The following is a 19,712-nucleotide window of genomic DNA, read 5'->3' on the forward strand; positions in this document are numbered from 1 at the left end:
GATTCCTTTGATGGGCAGAGATCTATTAAGATGTGGCTAGGTGACAATTTTTTTTTTTTTTTTTTTTTGTGAAAAAACTGGGAATTGGTCCCAGTTGAGATGTTAACTTGGAATTCAGGAGTCACTGTTGTTTATTTTGTAAGAAGAGGCTGAGGCTCCAAAATAAAAGCTCCAACATGCGCTGTATAAACTATAACTATGCCTTACAGATGTGAATTGGGTGCTGTCCTGTGCCCTCCTACAGCTGACAACCCTTGTTGAGTCCTTTGCCTGTTGAGCCTCATTAAACCTCATCCATAATGGTGAAGCTTTATGCAGCAGTGTAATTAATCAGTTTATACACAATAAATGTGCATGTAGTCAGTGTATTGCCTTGTCCACCTGAAATATTACGTGCACCTGTTCAGGAACTGGAACTCTATTGAGATCTGGAGCACATAGTCCAAGTGAAATCCACCTTCCAGGCTCGACTGCTACAAGTGACTGATGAACCTGTACTGTGAGCAGGACTGTAGAAGAGGATTAACAATCCTGGGGCTGGCAAACCTCCCCACAGATGAGAGCTCTGCACAGCGTGCTGTCCACAAGGAAGGGCTTGCCCAAAGCTGCAGCTCGCCTTTTACTCAAACTCAGTTAACCGGCTTTGAGCATCGGTGCCTTTCCTGCTGAGATAAGGAAGAACTGGCACCTCCTTGGTGCAAACCATTGTGCCAGGGGGAAGACTGGAATCTGCTCATTCATGCAGCCAACTCGAACTGTCTTCCTCCTCCTTGATATCCTGGAATTGTGTGTTTCTGTCAGTAAGAGCATGTAACGCGTGGCGCTTGGCAATTTGTCAGCGCAGGGTGTTTTTCCTGGAGGGTTGATTTGTCAGGAGAAAAGACATCCGTTTTAGTGTGAGGGAGGGCCAGATCCTGGGATTTTCCAAGGTTTTTTTTCCCCAAACGTCTTTCCTGTCTCGTGGAGGAGAGGCTAGTTGAGGGAATAAAAGGCATGGGATTACAGAGTCCAGGCACTTGGAGCTGAACTTGATCTTCACGTCTGAGTTCATCAACCAAGCCACGGAAAGGAGCCCCTGAGAAATATTGCAGACGAACTTCTGCCCCAGGGACACTGCAGCTACAACCTGTGAGTAGACATGCACTGTGCTGTTCTGTTTGCCTGCTCAGCTAAAAGACAGCTGGACAGCTGCAAGTCTGTGTTCTTTAAAGCTGTTCACTTTTAAAAGATATCTTGATACTAAGAACTGTTTTAAAATGAATAATTTCCTAAAAATTGAAATTTTATTTAAATTTTTAGAATAATTGTTTCAAAGCATGTAGAAAAAATTGCATAGGCAATTTTGAATTGTAACAGGTCAGTGTTTGTTCTTTACAAATGTGTTTCTTTGATCTCTCAGAGCCATCTGCTTTCAAAGATAGAGAAGAGAAAACGCTCAAACATGGTTTGCTTGTGGTTCCTATCTCTTCTTACTTATGGTGAGTGTGTATTTCTCTGTGTAGAAAACTATTTGGATGGTAATATTAATGTGACTGTTCTGTTTGAGCTCAGCGTTAAACAGAATTTTTGAACCTGCCCTAACTAACCTGAGCTGGATTCCCACAGAAGCACCTCTAGCTGCAATGGCACGTTTCCCTGCTTGCCTGTCAAATCCATACTTGGCTCCTCCAGCCTGCTGTGAAGTCCCAAAGCTTTGGGTGGCCAGACATAGTTTCACAGGCTGAAGTCCCTATACTTGGCGCTGACATGCCTGGTTTGAAACTTGCCAGTTGATTATTTATAAAGTAACTGCCACTACTTTTTATTCAGTTTCATATATTGACAAGTTTGCAATATTTATAGAGCTTTATTTACCCTTTTCTAGAGAGAGAGGAAGGTAAAAGTCAGACACCAACTTTTGGACATCTTTTCATTCTAGGACTTACAGGGCTGCAGGGGGTGAATGGTTGGACATACCATTATTCAGACAGAAACATGACCTACAGGGAAGCAGAGGAGTGGTGCAAAAAGAGGTATACTAACATGGTTGCTATTCAGAATAAGGAGGAAATCAACCATCTCAATAAATTCTTACCCTATAACCCGGGTTACTACTGGATTGGAATCAGAAAAATTAATGATGTGTGGACCTGGGTTGGAACTAACAAAGAACTGACAGAAGAAGCAAGAAACTGGGCTTCAGGTGAGCCAAATGGCAAAGGGAACAACGAGGACTGCGTGGAAATCTACATAAAAAGAGGGAAGGATGATGGCAAATGGAATGATGAACAGTGTGAGAAAAAGAAGGTCGCCTTGTGCTACACAGGTATGGTGTGATAAAGGTCATTCTAGTGTGTCCCTGTGGAGATGAGGTGGTGGGTGGGATGAGTTGTTTAATCTTACATATTAGCCACCTGACCCTGTAAGCACTTGTACACTTATGCTTGCTTACAGGGTAGAGGTTGTCCTTGTTCTAATACTTAGATTCATTGTTCCTTTTGCATTTTAAATATTGCTAATATCTACCTGAGAACAAGTGGTCTGGGGAGTTTCCAGCAGCAGAGTCCTTTCACTGTGAACTAGTCTGTCAAGAGTGTGGATTTCATAATCCCTTCTGTGAAAAGACAGGATAATCCTAAGTACAAAACCCTCTGATTTTATTTTGCTATACAGAGGGCTTGTTTAGTGTCAGAAAGATAAACAAATTGCTAGCCATGTTTCCTTAGTGGCCATTGTTGATTCCTTTATAATTTGCTGTATATTTTTTTCAGCTTCTTGCAACCCATCTCTCTGCAGTAGCCGTGGAGAATGTATAGAGACCATTAACAGTCACACCTGCCGTTGTAACCCTGGGTTCTATGGCCCTGAATGCGAGTTTGGTAAGATTATTTCATCCTGCTTTTTGACCAGCTCATGCTGGCTGGTGGTCATTTTGGCTTGTTGATTTAGCTGCTCATGACCCTGACTGTGCACCTTCCTGTGCTTCTTTGAAGTTGAGAGTTGTGATCCACTAAAAAAACCTGATCATGGGAGCCTCAGGTGCAACCACCCTTTGGGCAACTTCAGCTACAACTCGTCCTGCACAGTTCAGTGTGAGGAAGGCTATGAACTGACTGCACTGCAATCTGTACACTGCACCTCCTCTGGGGTCTGGTCTGCACCCCTTGCAGCGTGCAAAGGTGAGCTTTCTGCATTTTACTCAGCTCTGTAAACTCCTTGCTCTGTCAGTAGGTACAAATTGAAGACTGGGCAATTACTTTGTAACTAATTACATGGTGTGGGTGCTCTTTTGTTCAGTACACAGGTCTCTCTGTTCCTGAAGAGATGAAATGGGCAAGATGAATGTTTTGGCCCTGGCTTAGGTTTGCTTGTAGGAAAAGACTTTTCCACCTCTTAGGTGGGAACAGGGAATGGAGATGACCTACCTGTGAGGCTGCTCATAACAGGCTAGTTACTCCTGACTGTAGGAATTATTTTTTGAAGTGCTTGGCTTAGAATAAGCTACAGTTTGAAGCAAATAAAAGCATCAAACAAGAATCAAAATGGATTTTAGATTGCAAATAGTTGCTGTTATGAGCTGCAAATGAATTTACAGACTTGCCCTAAGAGTCAGTTTTCCATTTTGAGATCTTGCCCCTCCTATCTGTTCTCTGAAATGGCAGCATAGTAGATCCCCATAGTAGATCCCCATTCTAAAGCTTCTCCTGTTTAGTGGGTATGTTGCTAAATTTTAGAAAAGAAAAAAAATTATCATTTGTTACAAGCTAAGCTCTGTGTTGTCTCTTGTGCCTTTCAGCTGTGACCTGTCCTGCCTTGGAAATGCCTGCCCATGGTGCTGTGAACTGCTCCCTTCCCTCTGAGGAGCTCACCTGGGGTTCCATCTGCAAGTTCACCTGTGAGGAAGGCTTTACCCTGACAGGACCAGCCACCCTGCAATGTGGGTCTTCTGGGACCTGGGACAGGCAGCAGCCATCCTGTGCAGGTACCTTTCCTTACCCCTGCTCACCTGAGCACTCAGGGCTCTCAGCACTGGCATGTGTTTTTCCTGAGGCCTCTCTGCTGATTTCTGTTGATATCCTTGTGTTGCAGCTGTGAGGTGTGAGGCTGTAACGTGGCCAGAAGAAGGCTCTGTGACCTGTAATCGTGCAGATCTCACCTATGGCTCACGCTGTGAGTTCCACTGCCATGAGGGCTACATTCTGGAAGGGCCATCCAGCACTGAGTGCACAGCACAGGGACAGTGGTCAGAGCCAGCACCAAAATGCAAAGGTAAGACTTACTGGATTGGAAACCATCAGTTAAGGCTTAGAGTAGATCAAGGAATCTGAAGAGACCTCCTCATTCAAGTGTAGTCAAGGAGTAACATTCATCCCTGCATGTCTAGAGCACTTTTCATAAGCAGATCTAAAGGCAAGGTCATTTCACCTCTTGTATTAATGAGGAAACTGCAGTGCAGGGAGACAACACTCGGGAGAGGTGTCCCCAATACACAGGATAACAGTCTTTTGGAGTGGAGTGTTCTGGCAGGAGGTCTTTCTTCCCTAAACCCCAAGTGGGAACCAGTGTCTGTTTATGCAGTCCACTGTGGAGTATAATCTGGAGCCATTCCCAGGATAGCTTGTGTGCTTTAGGTGCATGTCTAGGGGCTCTGGCTGCACTGTGTAACACGCTGAAATCACTGAGACACCACTAGGTGTGAAGGGAGGTACTGTGGCTCTGTAGGGGACAGTTCCAAGCAGGGCATGTGCTCTTGTCAGCTCATAGGAGAGTGTTTATCTTGACCTACTCCAAATTAAGCTCTGTGTTGTCTCTTGTGCCTTTCAGCTGTGACCTGTCCTGCCTTGGAAATGCCTGCCCATGGTGCTGTGAACTGCTCCCTTCCCTCTGAGGAGCTCACCTGGGGTTCCATCTGCAAGTTCACCTGTGAGGAAGGCTTTACCCTGACAGGACCAGCCACCCTGCAATGTGGGTCTTCTGGGACCTGGGACAGGCAGCAGCCATCCTGTGCAGGTACCTTTCCTTACCCCTGCTCACCTGAGCACTCAGGGCTCTCAGCACTGGCATGTGTTTTTCCTGAGGCCTCTCTGCTGATTTCTGTTGATATCCTTGTGTTGCAGCTGTGAGGTGTGAGGCTGTAACGTGGCCAGAAGAAGGCTCTGTGACCTGTAATCGTGCAGATCTCACCTATGGCTCACGCTGTGAGTTCCACTGCCATGAGGGCTACATTCTGGAAGGGCCATCCAGCACTGAGTGCACAGCACAGGGACAGTGGTCAGAGCCAGCACCAAAATGCAAAGGTAAGACTTACTGGGTTGTCAAATGGCAGTTTTCTGGTCATTGGGGAACACATTGAAATCCATATTCTTTTATGGTCCCAGCTCCAGACCAAATTATGCTCCCATGTGAGTTACCCTGCCTTAGAAATACCTGCTCATGGCTCTGTGAGCTGCTCCCATCCCAAACTCAAATGAATTTAAAAATAAACTGTACATCTACTAGTGCAAACAACAGTGCCAGAGACAGGAAATTCCTTAATGACTCTTAACCATTTCTTTCTGTGTTTCAGTTGTACAGTGTGAACCACTGAGCTCTCCTGAGAAAGGCTTTATGGATTGCTCACACGGTGATGGGGTGTTCACATACAACACCTCCTGCCACTTCAGCTGTCTTGAAGGATGGAGTCTCAATGGCTCCCATGTTCTGGAATGCAGTCACTCAGGAACCTGGAGTGCCAGCCTGCCCACATGTGAAGGTATTTTACCTGTGACTAACCATGGAGAGGTGGCACTGGGTTTCTCGTCAGATGAGGTGGGGAGGGGTGGTGGTGGTAATACCAACCAGTGAGCTAGAACATCTGGTGAAATCCATGAATAGAAAAAAATAGAGGAGGGAAAAAATACTAAAAGATCTTGGTGAAAAATATTGATTTCTTATCCAAAAAAACAAAAGCTGCAACCTGATTTCAGGTTGTTTTGTTTGTTTTTTCATTAAAATATTTCTCGTGTTGAGCTTTTTTCATATGAATAAAGGCATAAGCTTTTCTAGAGAAACAGAACCTCGTGGGAAACTCTGCATTCATCTGTTTCTCCATGGAAAAGTTTACAGGTTTTTTAATTTGGTGTGGTAGTTTCTTGGATGATCTCCTCAGTCAAAAGACCTCACAGAGCTTTTCTGTCAGGCTGCAGTTTCAAAGGACAGGAGGCTCAGCCTTGCCTTCTCATTCAAGGAAGTAAGAGCTCTGTCACTGTCCTCAGTGAGAACACCCTGAGTCTGCCTGAAATGCTTTTGCTTGAGGTCCTAAAACCTCAACTCCACTTATATTTGCTTGAGCAGAATTTAGGTCCTTGAATAATTTCATTATCTCAACCCTATTGGTTAAAGAGGAAGACAGCACACAGGGAGTTAAAATATGAACTGAAACATGAAAAATAAAATATGAGCACAAATTGCCATATGAAGCTGGAGGTTAGACAGACCCTGGTGAAGGCAGCTTATTGCCTTGCCGTTACTTTGTCAATGGGTGGGTTAATTTTCAGTATGCAGCTTTTTGCCCTGTGCACACACAGGATATGTCCTGTCTCATCAAGAGAAAACTTATGGGTTACAAGCTGCCATTCTGGTTCCTCTTGGAGAGCACAAGGAAAGGGAAGAAGTAGAGAGGGTTTCAAAAACCACACTGGCCTCTTGATCTCACTGAAACCTTTTCCTCCCTTCAGCTCCTGAACTGGTCAGCTATGTCTCTGTGGGCATAGCAGCCACATCTGCCTCCCTGTTGTCCACAGCGTCCTTCCTCCTTTGGCTGGCGAAACGCTTCCGGAGAAAAGGTGGGCACTTGGTCTGGGGCCACTGGTTCTGTTTACCTTCCTGTGAAGTTTTCAGTGGAGAAAAAGAAATCAAAAAAACCCCCAAACCTCCAAAGCCCCATACCTTGCTTTTTGGAAAAGTGTCGATTCCTGTGTTTCGACAAGTTCCAAATTTATTTTCAAGGACCCACATGTGCCATGTCTGGCTTTTGGATGAACATCTAAAAAAGAGGAAAAAATAGTCAAACCCAAATGTTTAGAAAACAAGAATTAGATGAAAAAAAGCAGCACTTTATTTATTGGTAACTCCTTCCAGGGAAAGTGAATGAGAATTTGAGATGGGGCTAATGACACATTAATAACTACCTGTGAGATTTATTGATAGATAATGACATTTTTTTTAGATATTCAGAGTTCTTTAGTAGAAGAAAATGTTTGCATGAGAGGGCTTTGGACTTGAAATCTAATACCTTTTCTTATTCTTCTTGCAGCAAAGAAATTTATTCCTTTCAGGTAAGTTGTGTCTCAAAAAGCTGCATGAAAAACAGTGCCATCACTTTGCTAAAATCCATTTGATATAAATCTGTTGTCATTAAAGTACTTTTCATTCTGTATTTCACAGTAACCAGCATGAAACAGCCACTGAAGGTATTTTCCAAAGTGCTGGCCAGAATGTCTAACTCAGGAGTTTCAGGTAAGTGCATGAGAAGGCTGCACTCCCAAATTCTCTTCCTGTGTATCACACTAGCAATCAGAGCTGCTAATTGCTATACCATTGCTGAAACAGCATTATGTGCTTTGGGGTACCTAACATGCATCTTGGCATTGCATGCACGTTCCTAACAAGGCTGACTGATGGATTTATTGCATTAGAAATAGTTATTCAGCTCCTTAAGGATGATTGTGCTTGGGGTTCTGTCCAGCTGCATATAGTATTAGGAACATTTTTGTGCAGTTTTTTGCTACCTGCTGCATACAAAATTCCTCTGAAATGAGAGCAAATACAAATCTATGCCAGTTTTCTGATTTATGGAGGAATTTTATTCTCTCTGCAGGAATTGAAGCCACCTTTGTCTCAGATTTCTGGAAAATGAAGCTGCATGCAAATCAGCAGCTGTCCAGATGTTTTTACCTCTTGCAATACAAAAGACCTTGTGTATTTGCTCAGAAATTTTGAGCTCAAGCTGTCGGGTATTTCCACTGAAGACAAGCAGAGAGTAAAACTCTGGCCTTCTGGCAATATACTGTCTACATTCAGTCATGTAGTTATGATAACTGGGAGCTTGCCATCTCCTGTCCAGATGGTGAGCAAAGAGTGCACTGCTGCCTAAAGAGGAGGCTGGTTCCTCCTCTGCTCTACTCAAAGGTACCGAGGTGAAGACATGCATTATTTCACATCACTTACTACACTGCTGGAGGTGTCTTCTCTGGAGTCATATGGGTTATGATGGCAGAAACAGAATAATAAGGATGAAAAATTGAATGGCTTTGAAACTACTGATCTTGGTTTGTGGAAGTCAGTTTAAGGAGATGTCTGAGTCAATAAATGTGCCTGTACTGATATGGGCAATTATTTGGGTTCCTGCTGCATATCCCAAAAAACTTAGGGACTTTAGTCCCTCTGTTTTTTATTTCTGGTTTTTTTTTTGTAATAGCACTAGGAACCATAGTGCTTATACAAGGTACTCTGGTTTCTAAACGCAGCTGGTAGATCTGAAATTATCTCATCCCTGTGGGATTATGCACTGTAATACATGTATATACATATGTATTTAATTCTTAACTTTTACTGAGGATATTTCTGTGCTGTTAACTGTAATGTAAAATACTTGTTCTTGAGTAGGTCTGTGGCCACTGATCTTGGCCCAAGTAATTTCAAAATAAATTGGAGGTGTTTGTATGGATTTCCTGTCTGATTATTATTTACAAATAAAATGGAAGCCTGATATTTGTATGTCTAGAAAGTCTTTCTTAAATTATGTTTAAGTTATGATTATAAATTAAAAATCTCTGATTTAATCTGATATGTATTGTCCTGTTTGTAACATTATTTAATAAAATATTTTCAATGTAATGTTCCCTTTTTGGAAACGTGCATCATTTAAGTGATTTGGGTCAGTGGCGTGACTGTGGCTTCAACAGCAGAATGTGAGGGCTGGGAGAAGACTGACTGAAAGTGGGGCTGTCCCTTATGGAGCTTTCCATTTTTCCATAGTGGTCAACGACAGAGCAGCCAGCAGATGGAGCTGAGTGCCTGGAACTAGCACAGCCAGAGCTGGATCCCAAACCAGCATCCTCAGCCCTGAAAGGAAGAAAGGCCAGCAGTGTGTGCCATGAAGCTGTTGTCTGGTCCAGCAGTGAGCTCTGAGAGGCATATTCAGGAGGCAGAGGAGAGCAGGAGAAGCAAGTAGGTGATCTCGTATAAGTAACAGTACAATCCCTCAGCCCATGCAGGTTTTTGCAGCCCTTTCTGCTGGGAAGTTGGCTGAGTGTGGGGGTCATGGGCTGACAGGGGAAAGCATAGCTCTGGGGATTAGTGCTGACCTGCACTCCCACCCTGGCTGGGGCTGTAGCCAAAGACTCTGCCATGGGCCAATGCTGAGTAGGTATCAGTGATGGCCAGACAGCCTGTGTGAGGTAGCCAAGGAAGCTGCACTGTGGCTCTCTGTAGCTGCTGCCAGGAGCCAGCCCTTGATGACGAGCCATGAGGTGCATTCCTGCCCTAGGCAAGGCTCAAGAGAAGCCAATCGGGGCTGTGAGCAAGGGATTCAAGGGACTTGTAAGAGGTGCTGCATCACAGTGGACAGGGCCCATTGCTGCTTATCCCAAACCGATTACAGAACTGAGAGTGACTGTCAGCACCTCCCCTGCCTTGACAAGGTGGGGCCCAACCCTGTGAGCAGATGTAGGGCAGTAATCCTGAGGTTCCCTGAGGGGACGAAGAGATTAGCCCCGAACGCCCTGCTCTGAATCCCTGCAGGAGCTGTTTTGAGAGCTTAACCACCACATGGGTCCCCCAGCCTGTCCTTGTTGTTGTCCTCTACATGCATTGACTGCATGTAACATCCTCTGCAGAGAGTTGTTTAGGCCAGCATGGCTCCCACACTGATGCCCAAAGCAGTCCAGCTTCTCCTTTCCTGACCAGAGCTGGTGCTTCTAGCGGTTTTCACTGGGATTTACAGTTCCTTCATTGCCAGAAAAGAGACCATAAAATTATCTCCTCTCTTTCTCCAAGCCTACATCCCTTATTACTTCTAGAGGCAACAAGAGTGAGACCACAACTGGGTGGGATTAGTCCTCTAGTTCTCCCATATATCCCCTATGCCAGACAAAGACTCTCTGAAGGGGGTCTTCTTCCTTGCAGTGACTTTCAGGTTACAACTATCCTCAGCCTGTGCCTGTCCAGAATGCTTGACTCTTTATACCCTCCTGGCACAGTTTTTCCTGCTTCAGGATATGAATTACCAGTTAGGATGGCATGGTATGTCCAGGCCTTCAGGAGCTTCAGGAAGTCATTTTGTTGGAGTGGATGTGTCTGTCATGGTGCCTGGGAACTCAGTCTTGTTTGCTCTCTGTGTAGTTCCCGTGCTGGTAACAATGGCCATGGGAATGCTGGCTGCCAGGCAGTCCTTTAGTCACTCCATTGTGTCACTGCTCTGTGTGATGCAGTGCTGAGTGACCACCGATGGGCCACAGGGTCTTTGCTGGAGGGACTTTCCTTATTTCCTGTTGTTCCACTTCCCTTAAATTTCTCATCTCTCTATGGGCCCACAGCATTGTTCAGAATGGGATCTGTGCTTTGCCTGGCATCTTATTTTGGAGCGGATGTGCTTGTGCTGTGACCTATGGAAGCTGTGAAGGTGACATTAACTGGGAGGCATGCATGTCCTTTCACAACTCTGTGTGTTTGCTGCTTTGCAGCAAAGGGAGAGGTTTTGTGGCATAACTTAACACATTCCTGATGAACTGAGCTACACAGGGTGGCTTTAGCTTTTCACTTCTGCAGTCTGACAGAAGGGGAGTTGGAAACAAAATTTTACTAAAAGTCTCTCAGACAGGTAGCTTTTGATTTGAGGTGGATATTTCCGTGGGCTTTGGTGATATAAGACCTGCACAGATTGAGTTTGTGCCTTCTGTTTTCATAAGCAATTAGCCATCAAACAAGCAGTCACTTACCAGGGCCTGGCTGAAGTTGCCTTCCAAAACTCCAATTTTCAAGGATTGGACTGGACCCAGCATTTGGTCAGCACTTCTGTCGAGAAGATAAGTCACTGCTCCAGGCCCCAGGGGCTGCCCATCCTTGCAGCTCCTTGCGTGCTGTGCTGGGGCCTGGCAGTGGGGACTCTGGAGCAGCAGGTCCCACAGGAGTTGGCGTCGTGATCGAGTCACTAACCTGCTGGCTCCTGCTCTGGGAACTGTCAGAGGATATTAGGGCCAAGAGGCCAGACTGTGTGCAATGCAACATACTCAAGCCTCTGTGAGTCTGGTTTCTGTCCTGAGTCTTGCTCCTATATGGATTCCTCTGGTTCTTGCGGGGGGCTGGCTCGCTGGTGGTGGGTGTTTGGTGAGGGGTCTTCAGTGCACAGGCTTAGAGGAGAAAATTGGTTTTGTGAGCTCTTGGCCAGGGACAGAAGCATCCACAAGATCACTTCTCACATCAAATGAGAAATACAGCCTGGGCTTGCCCATGGACAGGCAGGCCAGGCTCCTGTTGGTAGTGGGCAGAAGGAGATGAGTGGAGGACAGAAAAGCAGGTACCAGAGCCCAGCCTGCCACCACATTTGCAGAGTTGTACTATGGAGTTCCCTAGCCTGGTTTATGGCCTCTCTTCTGCACACCTGTAGGGAGAAACAATCCAAATTGCAGGTTAGATTTGACTAGTGGAGTCAAAACCTGCTGGATGGTTTTTGCTACTCACCTGGCTCTATTAAATCTCACCTAGAAGGGAGGCAGACTTGGCCAATACAGTTCAGCTGTGTCTCCTCAGAAAGAAATCCACAGCCCAGAAAGTGTTTCCACAGCTGATGATGGCTAATACTTTTTCCAGCTCAGGAAAGCTGCTGCTAAGAACAGGACAGCATGCAAAAAGCACAAATGCCTCCTCAGCCAGGCAGCAGATGCCCCCGGGCAGCTGCCAGCAGGTTTTCTACCTGCCTTCCTACTTCAGGAAAGGACATTCCCTGAAAAGCACAACAGTTGCTTTGACTTTCAGCCTGGGCCAAGTGGGACCTTCATCAACTTCTCGCCTCGCCAGCTGCCATGAAAGCAGCGATGGCAGGTGTGAAATTGCAGGTGACTTGCTTGCTTCTGGCACTCCAGTGCTGTCATTTTTGGCTTTTGACGGTCTCTGAGTGGGCAGGACGAGGGAATTGCACTGAATTTGTGCCTTCTGGAGCAGGCCTTGGGTCACGGAGCACTTGAGTGGAAGGAAAAGGGTTAAAGGGGATACAAGAAATGGTTTGTTCAGGGCTTATTCCATAGGATGATTTCTGGGAAAGGAAGGGCTGCAATTGGGCAGGATGTATTCACTTTGGGATCTTGGAAAATCAAGCCCAGCCTGGCCCAAACCAAGAGGGAAGTATAGCACAGCCCACAAAGCATGAAACAGTGATGTCCCCCCTTTACCTCATCCTGAGTCAGTGCAAGCACTCCAGATAACGTAAAGATCAGACATGGTGCAGTGCTGAGCTCACAAGAACAACCCAGATATCCCATAGGGAAATGGTACAGTTTGAGCAGAAAGACAGTAGAAACAGTTCTGAAAAGTCATATGCTAAGATAGAAAGGGCCCTCTCTGTTCCTCACTGTATTTCCTCCTCCTCCCTTGCCCCTGTTGGTAACAGGATCCCAAGTTGGTCCCTGGGGGGAGAGCAGGGTAGGCTGTTTGTCACAGGCTCTTCCCAGACTGAAGTCTGATCTGGATGGCCCTTGAAGGCATCAGAGGAAAGCTCTGCAGATGAGTAAGGAACTGCTGGATCATTGTCAGACAATGAAGATCTTTGCCACTTCACAGCAAATCGTATTTGACCAATGGAAACCCTGCAAACAACCAGATGTAGCTGAGGTGCTTCTATTCTGTTAAAAGCACTTGTGGAGAAAAATTCACCTGTGTCAGTAACCTGCTAAAGGCAGAGGATTTGGCTGGAGCAGTTGACAGAGATGCCATGGAGTCACACAGGAGGGAGCAGACAACCTGTGTTCCCCACTGCTCTCCCTCCTTTCCCACAGGGAAGAACATCTCCATCTCCGTTTTGCAAGACCCTTCTTACTTGCCACTTGTGCTTTTCTCTCTGGCCTTTTTGGTGGGTACAGCACTTGGGGTGGGGGTGAAAGACCCTTGCCACAGGCCCTTGGAGAGAAGAGTGGCAGTTTGCACTGTGGGAGATTGCACTGTGGGAAGCCGGGGTGAATTTTGCATGCACTGCTCAGGCACAGAGAGTTTGCTCAGGCTGCTGGTTTATTTGCACTAAAGGCAGGCCAGCCATTCATCTGAATGCATTTGTCACTCTGCTCTTTTGAACTGGGACAGCTGAATATTGCTGCTGAGGGCAGTACAGTTCAAGCTGTTTCATTTCCCTTTCCCTCTATTAGCTCTTTCTTCAGGAATATTCAGCATCCTGTTTGATTTGCCCTGCCTCTAGAAGGTTTTGCCTACCTTCAGAAGGTTTTGCTTCTGGTGTAAAATCCCAGCTGACATGCTAGGAGGAGGGCATTGAGAATGTTAAAAAATCTATGCCTTTCTTACGACTGAGTTTAAAGTCTGCATTTTAAATACATACTGAACATAAAGTTTCTGGTAAAGTAACTGTAATTACTTATAAACAAGCATCTAGCTCACTGAAGTCATGTAAGCACTGACAAGAAGTCAGACACAGATGCCAATTTTCTCCAGGCTGCAATTCATTCTGTTTGGATGCATTAAATTCAGAATTGGTTCCTTTAGGTGCTGGCAAAAGTGTTTCAAGTGCTGCCAGACAAAGCTAATAACAGACACATGCACCCACACACTCACAATGGATCAGTCAATGCTTTTGTAACCTTTCCTTCCTGTTTCCTTGTACACACACAGGACAGATTTTGGTTCTCAGCCCATTAAATGGTGAATTATGCCTCACAACACCCTTCCCTGTTTCCTAAGTGGGAGAAAGTCTTGCGGGTCAGCCTTTTGGTGATAGAAATGGGCAATGGTGATTCCACGGACTTTAAAAGGACTTTATTCATGTTCCTGCATAAGCAGGAGAAATGGAGATGGCTACACACAGCTAATACTCTGCTTTCATGTCAACATTGAAGTGTTACTCCAGAAAGTGATTCTGCCTCAGAGAAATGCACTGTGCAACTCATGCCTCTACCTCGTGTCTAAAAGCAAATCATAGAATCATAGCACCTTTTAGTTTGGGAAAGACCCTTGTGAATATTGAGTCCAACCATAAACTCAACCCTGCCAAGTCTCACTAAACCATATCCCTAAGTGTCACATCTACACATCCTGTAAATACCTCCAGGAATGGTGTCAGATTGATACTGGACTCCTTAGAGAACAGCTTTGGGACCTTCCCAGGGAGAGCAGAGCACCTGTACCAGGGGAATGACATGACACAGAGAAGCCAGAGGTCTGGCTTCTCTATCTGCTGCTGGATATGAGGCCAAGCAGGCCTTGCTCTGATGTGGGACAGACGTCCTTCTGTTCTCATGTCTGGAGTGGGAAAATCTAAGCCTTAGGGGTGCTTGGATGCTGTGGGAACAGGTGCAATAGGGGACCTAAAAAACAACACATCAGAAAACATATGGGCCTACCCCAGCTCTTAATTAACCTAATTGCTGTAGCTTCCACGAGGGTCTGTGTGTTTTCCTAGAGTGTTGTTTCCGGTGCAGGCAAGCCCCAGTCCCTGTGACAGTGAGCAGACACAGTAATGCTATCAGCACCTCCTTCCTTCCCAGAAGGGGCCCAGCAGGACAGACCATCTTCATAAAATCCATCTGGTGGGCCCAGGGTGCAGGTCCCTCTGCCTAGATGTGCAGCTCACCCTGCTGAAGAGGTGCTGTAGGCTTCTCTGGAGAGAGAGCAGGGGCAAGGAATGAGTTTGGAAAGCTAACAAGGGTTATTACAGCCCAGTGGTTTGGCTTGTCCGACTGTCCTGTCAGAGGAGGTTACTGCTCCTTGCTGCTCCGGGGGCAATGAGTCACTCAGGCTGCTTTGGTGGGCTGATAAATGTATGCAGCCAGCTCACCTGTGTGTTCAGTGGCACAGGAAAACCACTAGATATTTATAGAAAGGAATTGTGTCCCGACTGGTACAAAGAGAACACGAAATGCTCCTTGGTTAAAGAGCACAACTGGGCTGTAGTCCTTTCTTCAGGGCTCCAGACCAAGAGAAAGGGTAGTCAAGAATTTTTACTAACCTCTTTTGATGCTCAGACAACAGCAAGTTTTTTTCACTTCAGAGTCACTCTTCCTCACTGGAAGCATTTGGAGAACAGAGTCACTCCCAGTTTAGTTAAACATTTGTCTTCTTGTGGCACTGAATTGTAAATAAGGCTGTTGTCCTACAAATACTGCAGATAACTCTACGTTTTCTTTTTGAGGTTCAAAAATGTCCTCTAACGACAATCCTTGTGTTGTGCTGCAAACTGAAATGTGAAGTAAATTGTCCAGATGTCTGGTATAGAGCAGCCCAGCCAGCCTGCTCTTTGCAAGGGAGCAGCAATTCCCACTGATGTGTTTCACTCTAGCAGAGCCTCGGTCTCTCTGCAGCTCAGGGGCTGGAGATGTGAAGCACAGCAGAAGGAGCTGCCTTGAGAGGCACAGAGATGCCAGTGAGAGAGGAGAGAGTGTGTGCAGTGTCTGATGTGGGCACATCTTGTCTGGCCAGCCAAGCCAAATGTTTATCACCTTTGGATTCACCATCCTTCCGAAAAAGCAAAACAGACGTGTAGTAGTGTTGGCAATCTCTTTAGGAACCTCCTGTCTGCCAGATTCTCTCTCCCTGCTCTCCCAGCAGGTGCCAGCTGGGTTTTTGCTTTCTTTCATCCTATGATCGTGTTTCATCAAAGCAAGCACGGTCAGGGGACATAAAGCCCAAAGGCTTACTAAAATTAGACCTGATCTTTGGTCCTGTTTGCATTCATTTCTAGGCATAGTGAAGTCTGACATACAAACTGGCTAAAATCAGGGTTTGCAAGTCCTAAGTGCAGCTATGTTTGCATTACTGTTTGGAAAGTCCTTCAGAACAGCTGTGTGCCTGCTAGAACAGACCAGCAGCACACAGGTTCAGATCAAAGAGCCCCAGTGAAATAAATTTCAACAGACAAGCAGCCTACACTCTCCAAGTACCTGGGAAAGGAGGATCCTGGGAGAAGCATGGTGGCTGCAATTTTGACACAACCAAACCATGTTCCCACAGTCCCCATGACTCAGTGCTGGAGTCACACATGTTCACTGTGGAGATCTCCGGGTCTTCTGCAAGAACAAGGAATGAACAAGATGTTAAGTCCCAATTAAGTTAATGGGGCTTAAACAAATCTTTCAAGTTGAACGTAGTGGTTTGTGTTGTAGTGGATCCGGATCTTGCTTAAGCTTCCATTCCCCCTTCTTTCCATAGAGCTTCTTAAATTAAGGAGGAATTATGAATAGCAGTTCAAACCCCATAGGCGTTTGGCATTCCTCTTCAAAATACCTTCAAAGAGGTGAAGAATAAGAAACAGAGGTGAGGAGAGAGAGCAAAAAGTATGGTCTGTGCCTGTTTTTACACTTAGCTCAGGGTGGTTTTCGAATACAGAGGAAGTGTGGATGTTGGGTCTCTGTTTTGGCTGATTGCCTAACATGCCATGGAAATCAGTACCTGTTGGTAGCTCTGCCCTGGGCTAGAAGAGCATTCCATTGGGGCCAGATCTGAAATAACAAATTATCCCAACTCAGGTCTGCTCTTTGGGCAACATATTTGGTCCAGTTCAGGTCTTCATGATGACCTGGATGGCCAGCAGCACTCTGCCAGGCCTTGTGCTCACCTACCTGCTGCAAAATGGCCTGAAACAAGGTGAAGCCAATCTCATTATGCAGCAGCCTGGGTACCCCCATGATACTCCTCTGGTGCAGAGATCTCTATTTTCCTTTTCAGTGCTCTGGGGTGTCCCCATATCCTGCAGCTTGTGAGAAGGAAAGGGGTGTATGGGGTGTGTCATGCCCCAGGACAGGGATGGAGCACTGGCTTAAAGACTTACTCAAGGGAGCTGAAGGGACGCAAGTTCAAAATAAATAAAAAGAAGTGAATCTCCACTCTTCATTCACTTGTCCTGGAGACTGATGTCCCAGCAGCTCCCTCTGTGCTCCAGGGAGAGACAGGGAGATCCTTGTGTCAGCTGTGGCTTGGGGCAAGGGACAGCTTCTGAAAATGGGCTGCTCCCAGGCTGTTAGAGGCTTTATAGGGCAAACCCAACATCTTAAACTTCTCCTGAAAACAAATGGGCAATCAGGCCTGATGAACACCCTTCCAGGAAGGTTTGCAAGGTGGGCTTTTGTTAAGACTCTAACTATAAAGGTCTACAGCCTCCCATTTGACAAACAGACAACAGGATTTTCCCCCCTCCTAATAAGGTTTCCTTGGAAATGGATCCACTACTGAATCCTGAGTCTGCCTGGCATATTCTGGGGGACATCTGGCGTAAATTCTTCATTATTAGATTACATTAGTTGCAGCAATAATCATTCACATGGGATTATTACATCCAAGCTTGTCTCATTGCCTTTATCCTTTCACACATTGTCTTTCCTGGTTCCCCTTCAAAGGGCTGTTGTGAGTCTGTGTCGAAGCAAGAAATTAACTTGTTAGTAATTTATGCATCATTTCCTCCAGCCACATGTATTTAGGGCAAGATCAATAAAGTATAATAAGGAAGCGGGTGGGTATTGTCACCATGAGGCTGAAATAATTCCTTTGGTATCACTGTAAATCCTTCCCTCACATATGAAAACCTGCAGTGCTGTCCATCATTAGTTTATTTTGCTAGACTGTATCAACAGGGCATTTGATTTGGCTCTTTTATGTGCTTGGAGAGCTCATGTCCTGCCACTTCTGCTCACAGCCACACAAAGTGCCTCAAGTGGAGGTTTAAGTTTTTGAGAGAGCAGTGTTTCACAGCCTTTCTTCTGGCTCCTGTTGTGTAATTAAAGCTGTGCCATGTCACACTGGAGATTCATTTCTGGAGTGGCTCCATGCTCTGGCAGCTGCTGAGATATGTTAGGTCTGAGAAAGGGAAAGGGATAGGAAGAGGGATCCAAGCACCACAGCTCAGGGCACAGAAATCTTGCTGTTTGTGGGAACTGGGGAGGCAAACGTGAGCGCGTCTGAAAGGTCACTGGAGATTCGAGGGAGTCTGGAGTCCCTGAGTAGTGATCTGACTACTGGGCAGCCCTTCTTGGGTAAAAATAAAAGAAAAGGAGGAGTTCGGATCCATCTTATACACAGCAGGGGCAGTGCCTGTGGAGAGAAGAGACAGCAGACAGAGCACACTGGATTTCTACGTCTCCTAAAGAAGAGTTTCTTTTCTCACCTCCTGGCTTCAATCCAGACTACCCTGCAGGGTTTCAGCTGCATGAGAACTTGAATTTGGGGAATTTGTTGCAGTTTCAGATTAAGAATCTTCTAAAAGTGCAAGCAAAATCAAAACAGCAATTTGGCAGCCTTGCTAGCTCTGCCTGCCTGGACTCCCTGTGGCTGCTTCTCCTGAGGGAAATGTCCCAGAAATTGGCACTGATAAGGAAAGGTGTGTCCCACCTTGGCTTTGGCAATGGTCTGTCTGCTGATCTCAGCAGAGCAGAGGCTCCAATTCCTGAAAGTCTCTGGAAGGTGAAGTTTTGAGATCACTCTGCACTTTGGGGCCTGTGTGTTTTGTTGCTGTAAATGTGAAGAAATCTAGGAGAGGGAGGTGGTTAAAACCCCCTAGTAGGTCTGACTCACATGGCAGAGGAACAGTCTATGTGGGGTTGTTCAGGGCTGAGCAGCACACAATGTACAGGATGGGGCAGTGGAGGCAGAGCAGTCCTGCCCTCCACAACCCCAGCGGTGTTGACACAGCCTGAAGGGGAGAGCAGAGGAGATGAGATCTTGAGATTATCAGTGCAGACGGGGGAGAGGAATGTTGTTTGCTTGTAGCTCTTCTCCATCAAGACTGGCAAAATCCAAACACGAGGGAGGATGGAGGCAGACGCCTATGCATGGTTTGAGAATGTATCAGAGATAAGCAAGCATAGGAACAAAGCCAGGGGCTTTAACTTCAGCACAAGAAAAACCGGTCACAGCACAGGCTGGTCTTCTGAATGCCTTCTGGAGACAGGGGTCTGTCCAGGTCACCTGCAAGCAACCTGTGGCACTGCTCAGGAATGTGTACAGAACATTGCTGCCTTCACACCTGCCCCCACCATCCTCAGACAGCTTTGGTGAGGCAAAAGCCAGTTATGCCTGGTCTCCACTGGAGTCCACTGATGCCGTGGCCAACACTGCCACCCTCTCATTGGCAAAGGTTGTTACCAGATAGAGTGGGTGCAGATGAGAGAGAAAAAGACAACTGGCAGAGGGAAGCAGGAAAGCAGAACTGAGGCAGATGCTCAGACCGGATGGCAGTTGTTTGCTTGGTTTTGTTCCTTTAGGAGCTGGGATTAGAAAAGAAATCGTTTCCAGGAGACACTTTCTCAGCAGAGCCGCTTTGGACCAACTCCTTTGCGTCTCAGGGCCTTTCCCAGGCAGGTTGTGCAGCCAGCCCTCCCCCCAGCATTGCAACATCTCCCGCTTTCCAAAGAGACAGGAGCAAACACAGGAAACCCCAGCCCGGCCAAGGTCTGGGAGGTAAATTTGTAACTTAGGACAGACTGTGAGGATGCTGCTCTGTAATATGTAAACACTCCTTTCTTTCTCCGACAGTCCAGTGCCGCTGA

General features: G+C 46.2%; 1 protein-coding gene across 1 annotated transcript; it reads left to right on the top strand.

The window, feature by feature from the left end:
- The first annotated feature begins 1,033 nt into the window (after positions 1 to 1,033).
- SELE (selectin E) lies at positions 1,034 to 8,784 on the top strand. Its single transcript, XM_050307177.1, has 14 exons — positions 1,034 to 1,128; positions 1,400 to 1,478; positions 1,919 to 2,305; positions 2,751 to 2,858; positions 2,973 to 3,158; positions 3,776 to 3,961; positions 4,069 to 4,248; positions 4,804 to 4,989; positions 5,097 to 5,276; positions 5,546 to 5,731; positions 6,696 to 6,803; positions 7,274 to 7,295; positions 7,405 to 7,476; positions 7,838 to 8,784. The coding sequence occupies exons 2-13, from the start codon at positions 1,442 to 1,444 to the stop codon at positions 7,460 to 7,462; spliced, it is 1,824 nt and encodes a 607-aa protein (XP_050163134.1). The 5' UTR covers positions 1,034 to 1,128; positions 1,400 to 1,441; the 3' UTR covers positions 7,463 to 7,476; positions 7,838 to 8,784.
- The last annotated feature ends 10,928 nt before the right edge of the window (positions 8,785 to 19,712 follow it).

Source organism: Myiozetetes cayanensis, unplaced genomic scaffold, assembly GCF_022539395.1.
Source record: "Myiozetetes cayanensis isolate MyiCay16 unplaced genomic scaffold, myiCay2020 scf12, whole genome shotgun sequence".
Lineage (NCBI taxonomy): Eukaryota > Metazoa > Chordata > Aves > Passeriformes > Tyrannidae > Myiozetetes > Myiozetetes cayanensis.

Coding starts and splice junctions, on each gene's coding strand:
- SELE (XM_050307177.1), top strand. CDS start 1,442: ATGGTTTGCTTGTGGTTCCTATCTCTTCTTACTTATG. Junction 3,962..4,068: donor GCAGCAGCCATCCTGTGCAG/GTACCTTTCCTT, acceptor CTTGTGTTGCAG/CTGTGAGGTGTGAGGCTGTA. Junction 4,990..5,096: donor GCAGCAGCCATCCTGTGCAG/GTACCTTTCCTT, acceptor CTTGTGTTGCAG/CTGTGAGGTGTGAGGCTGTA.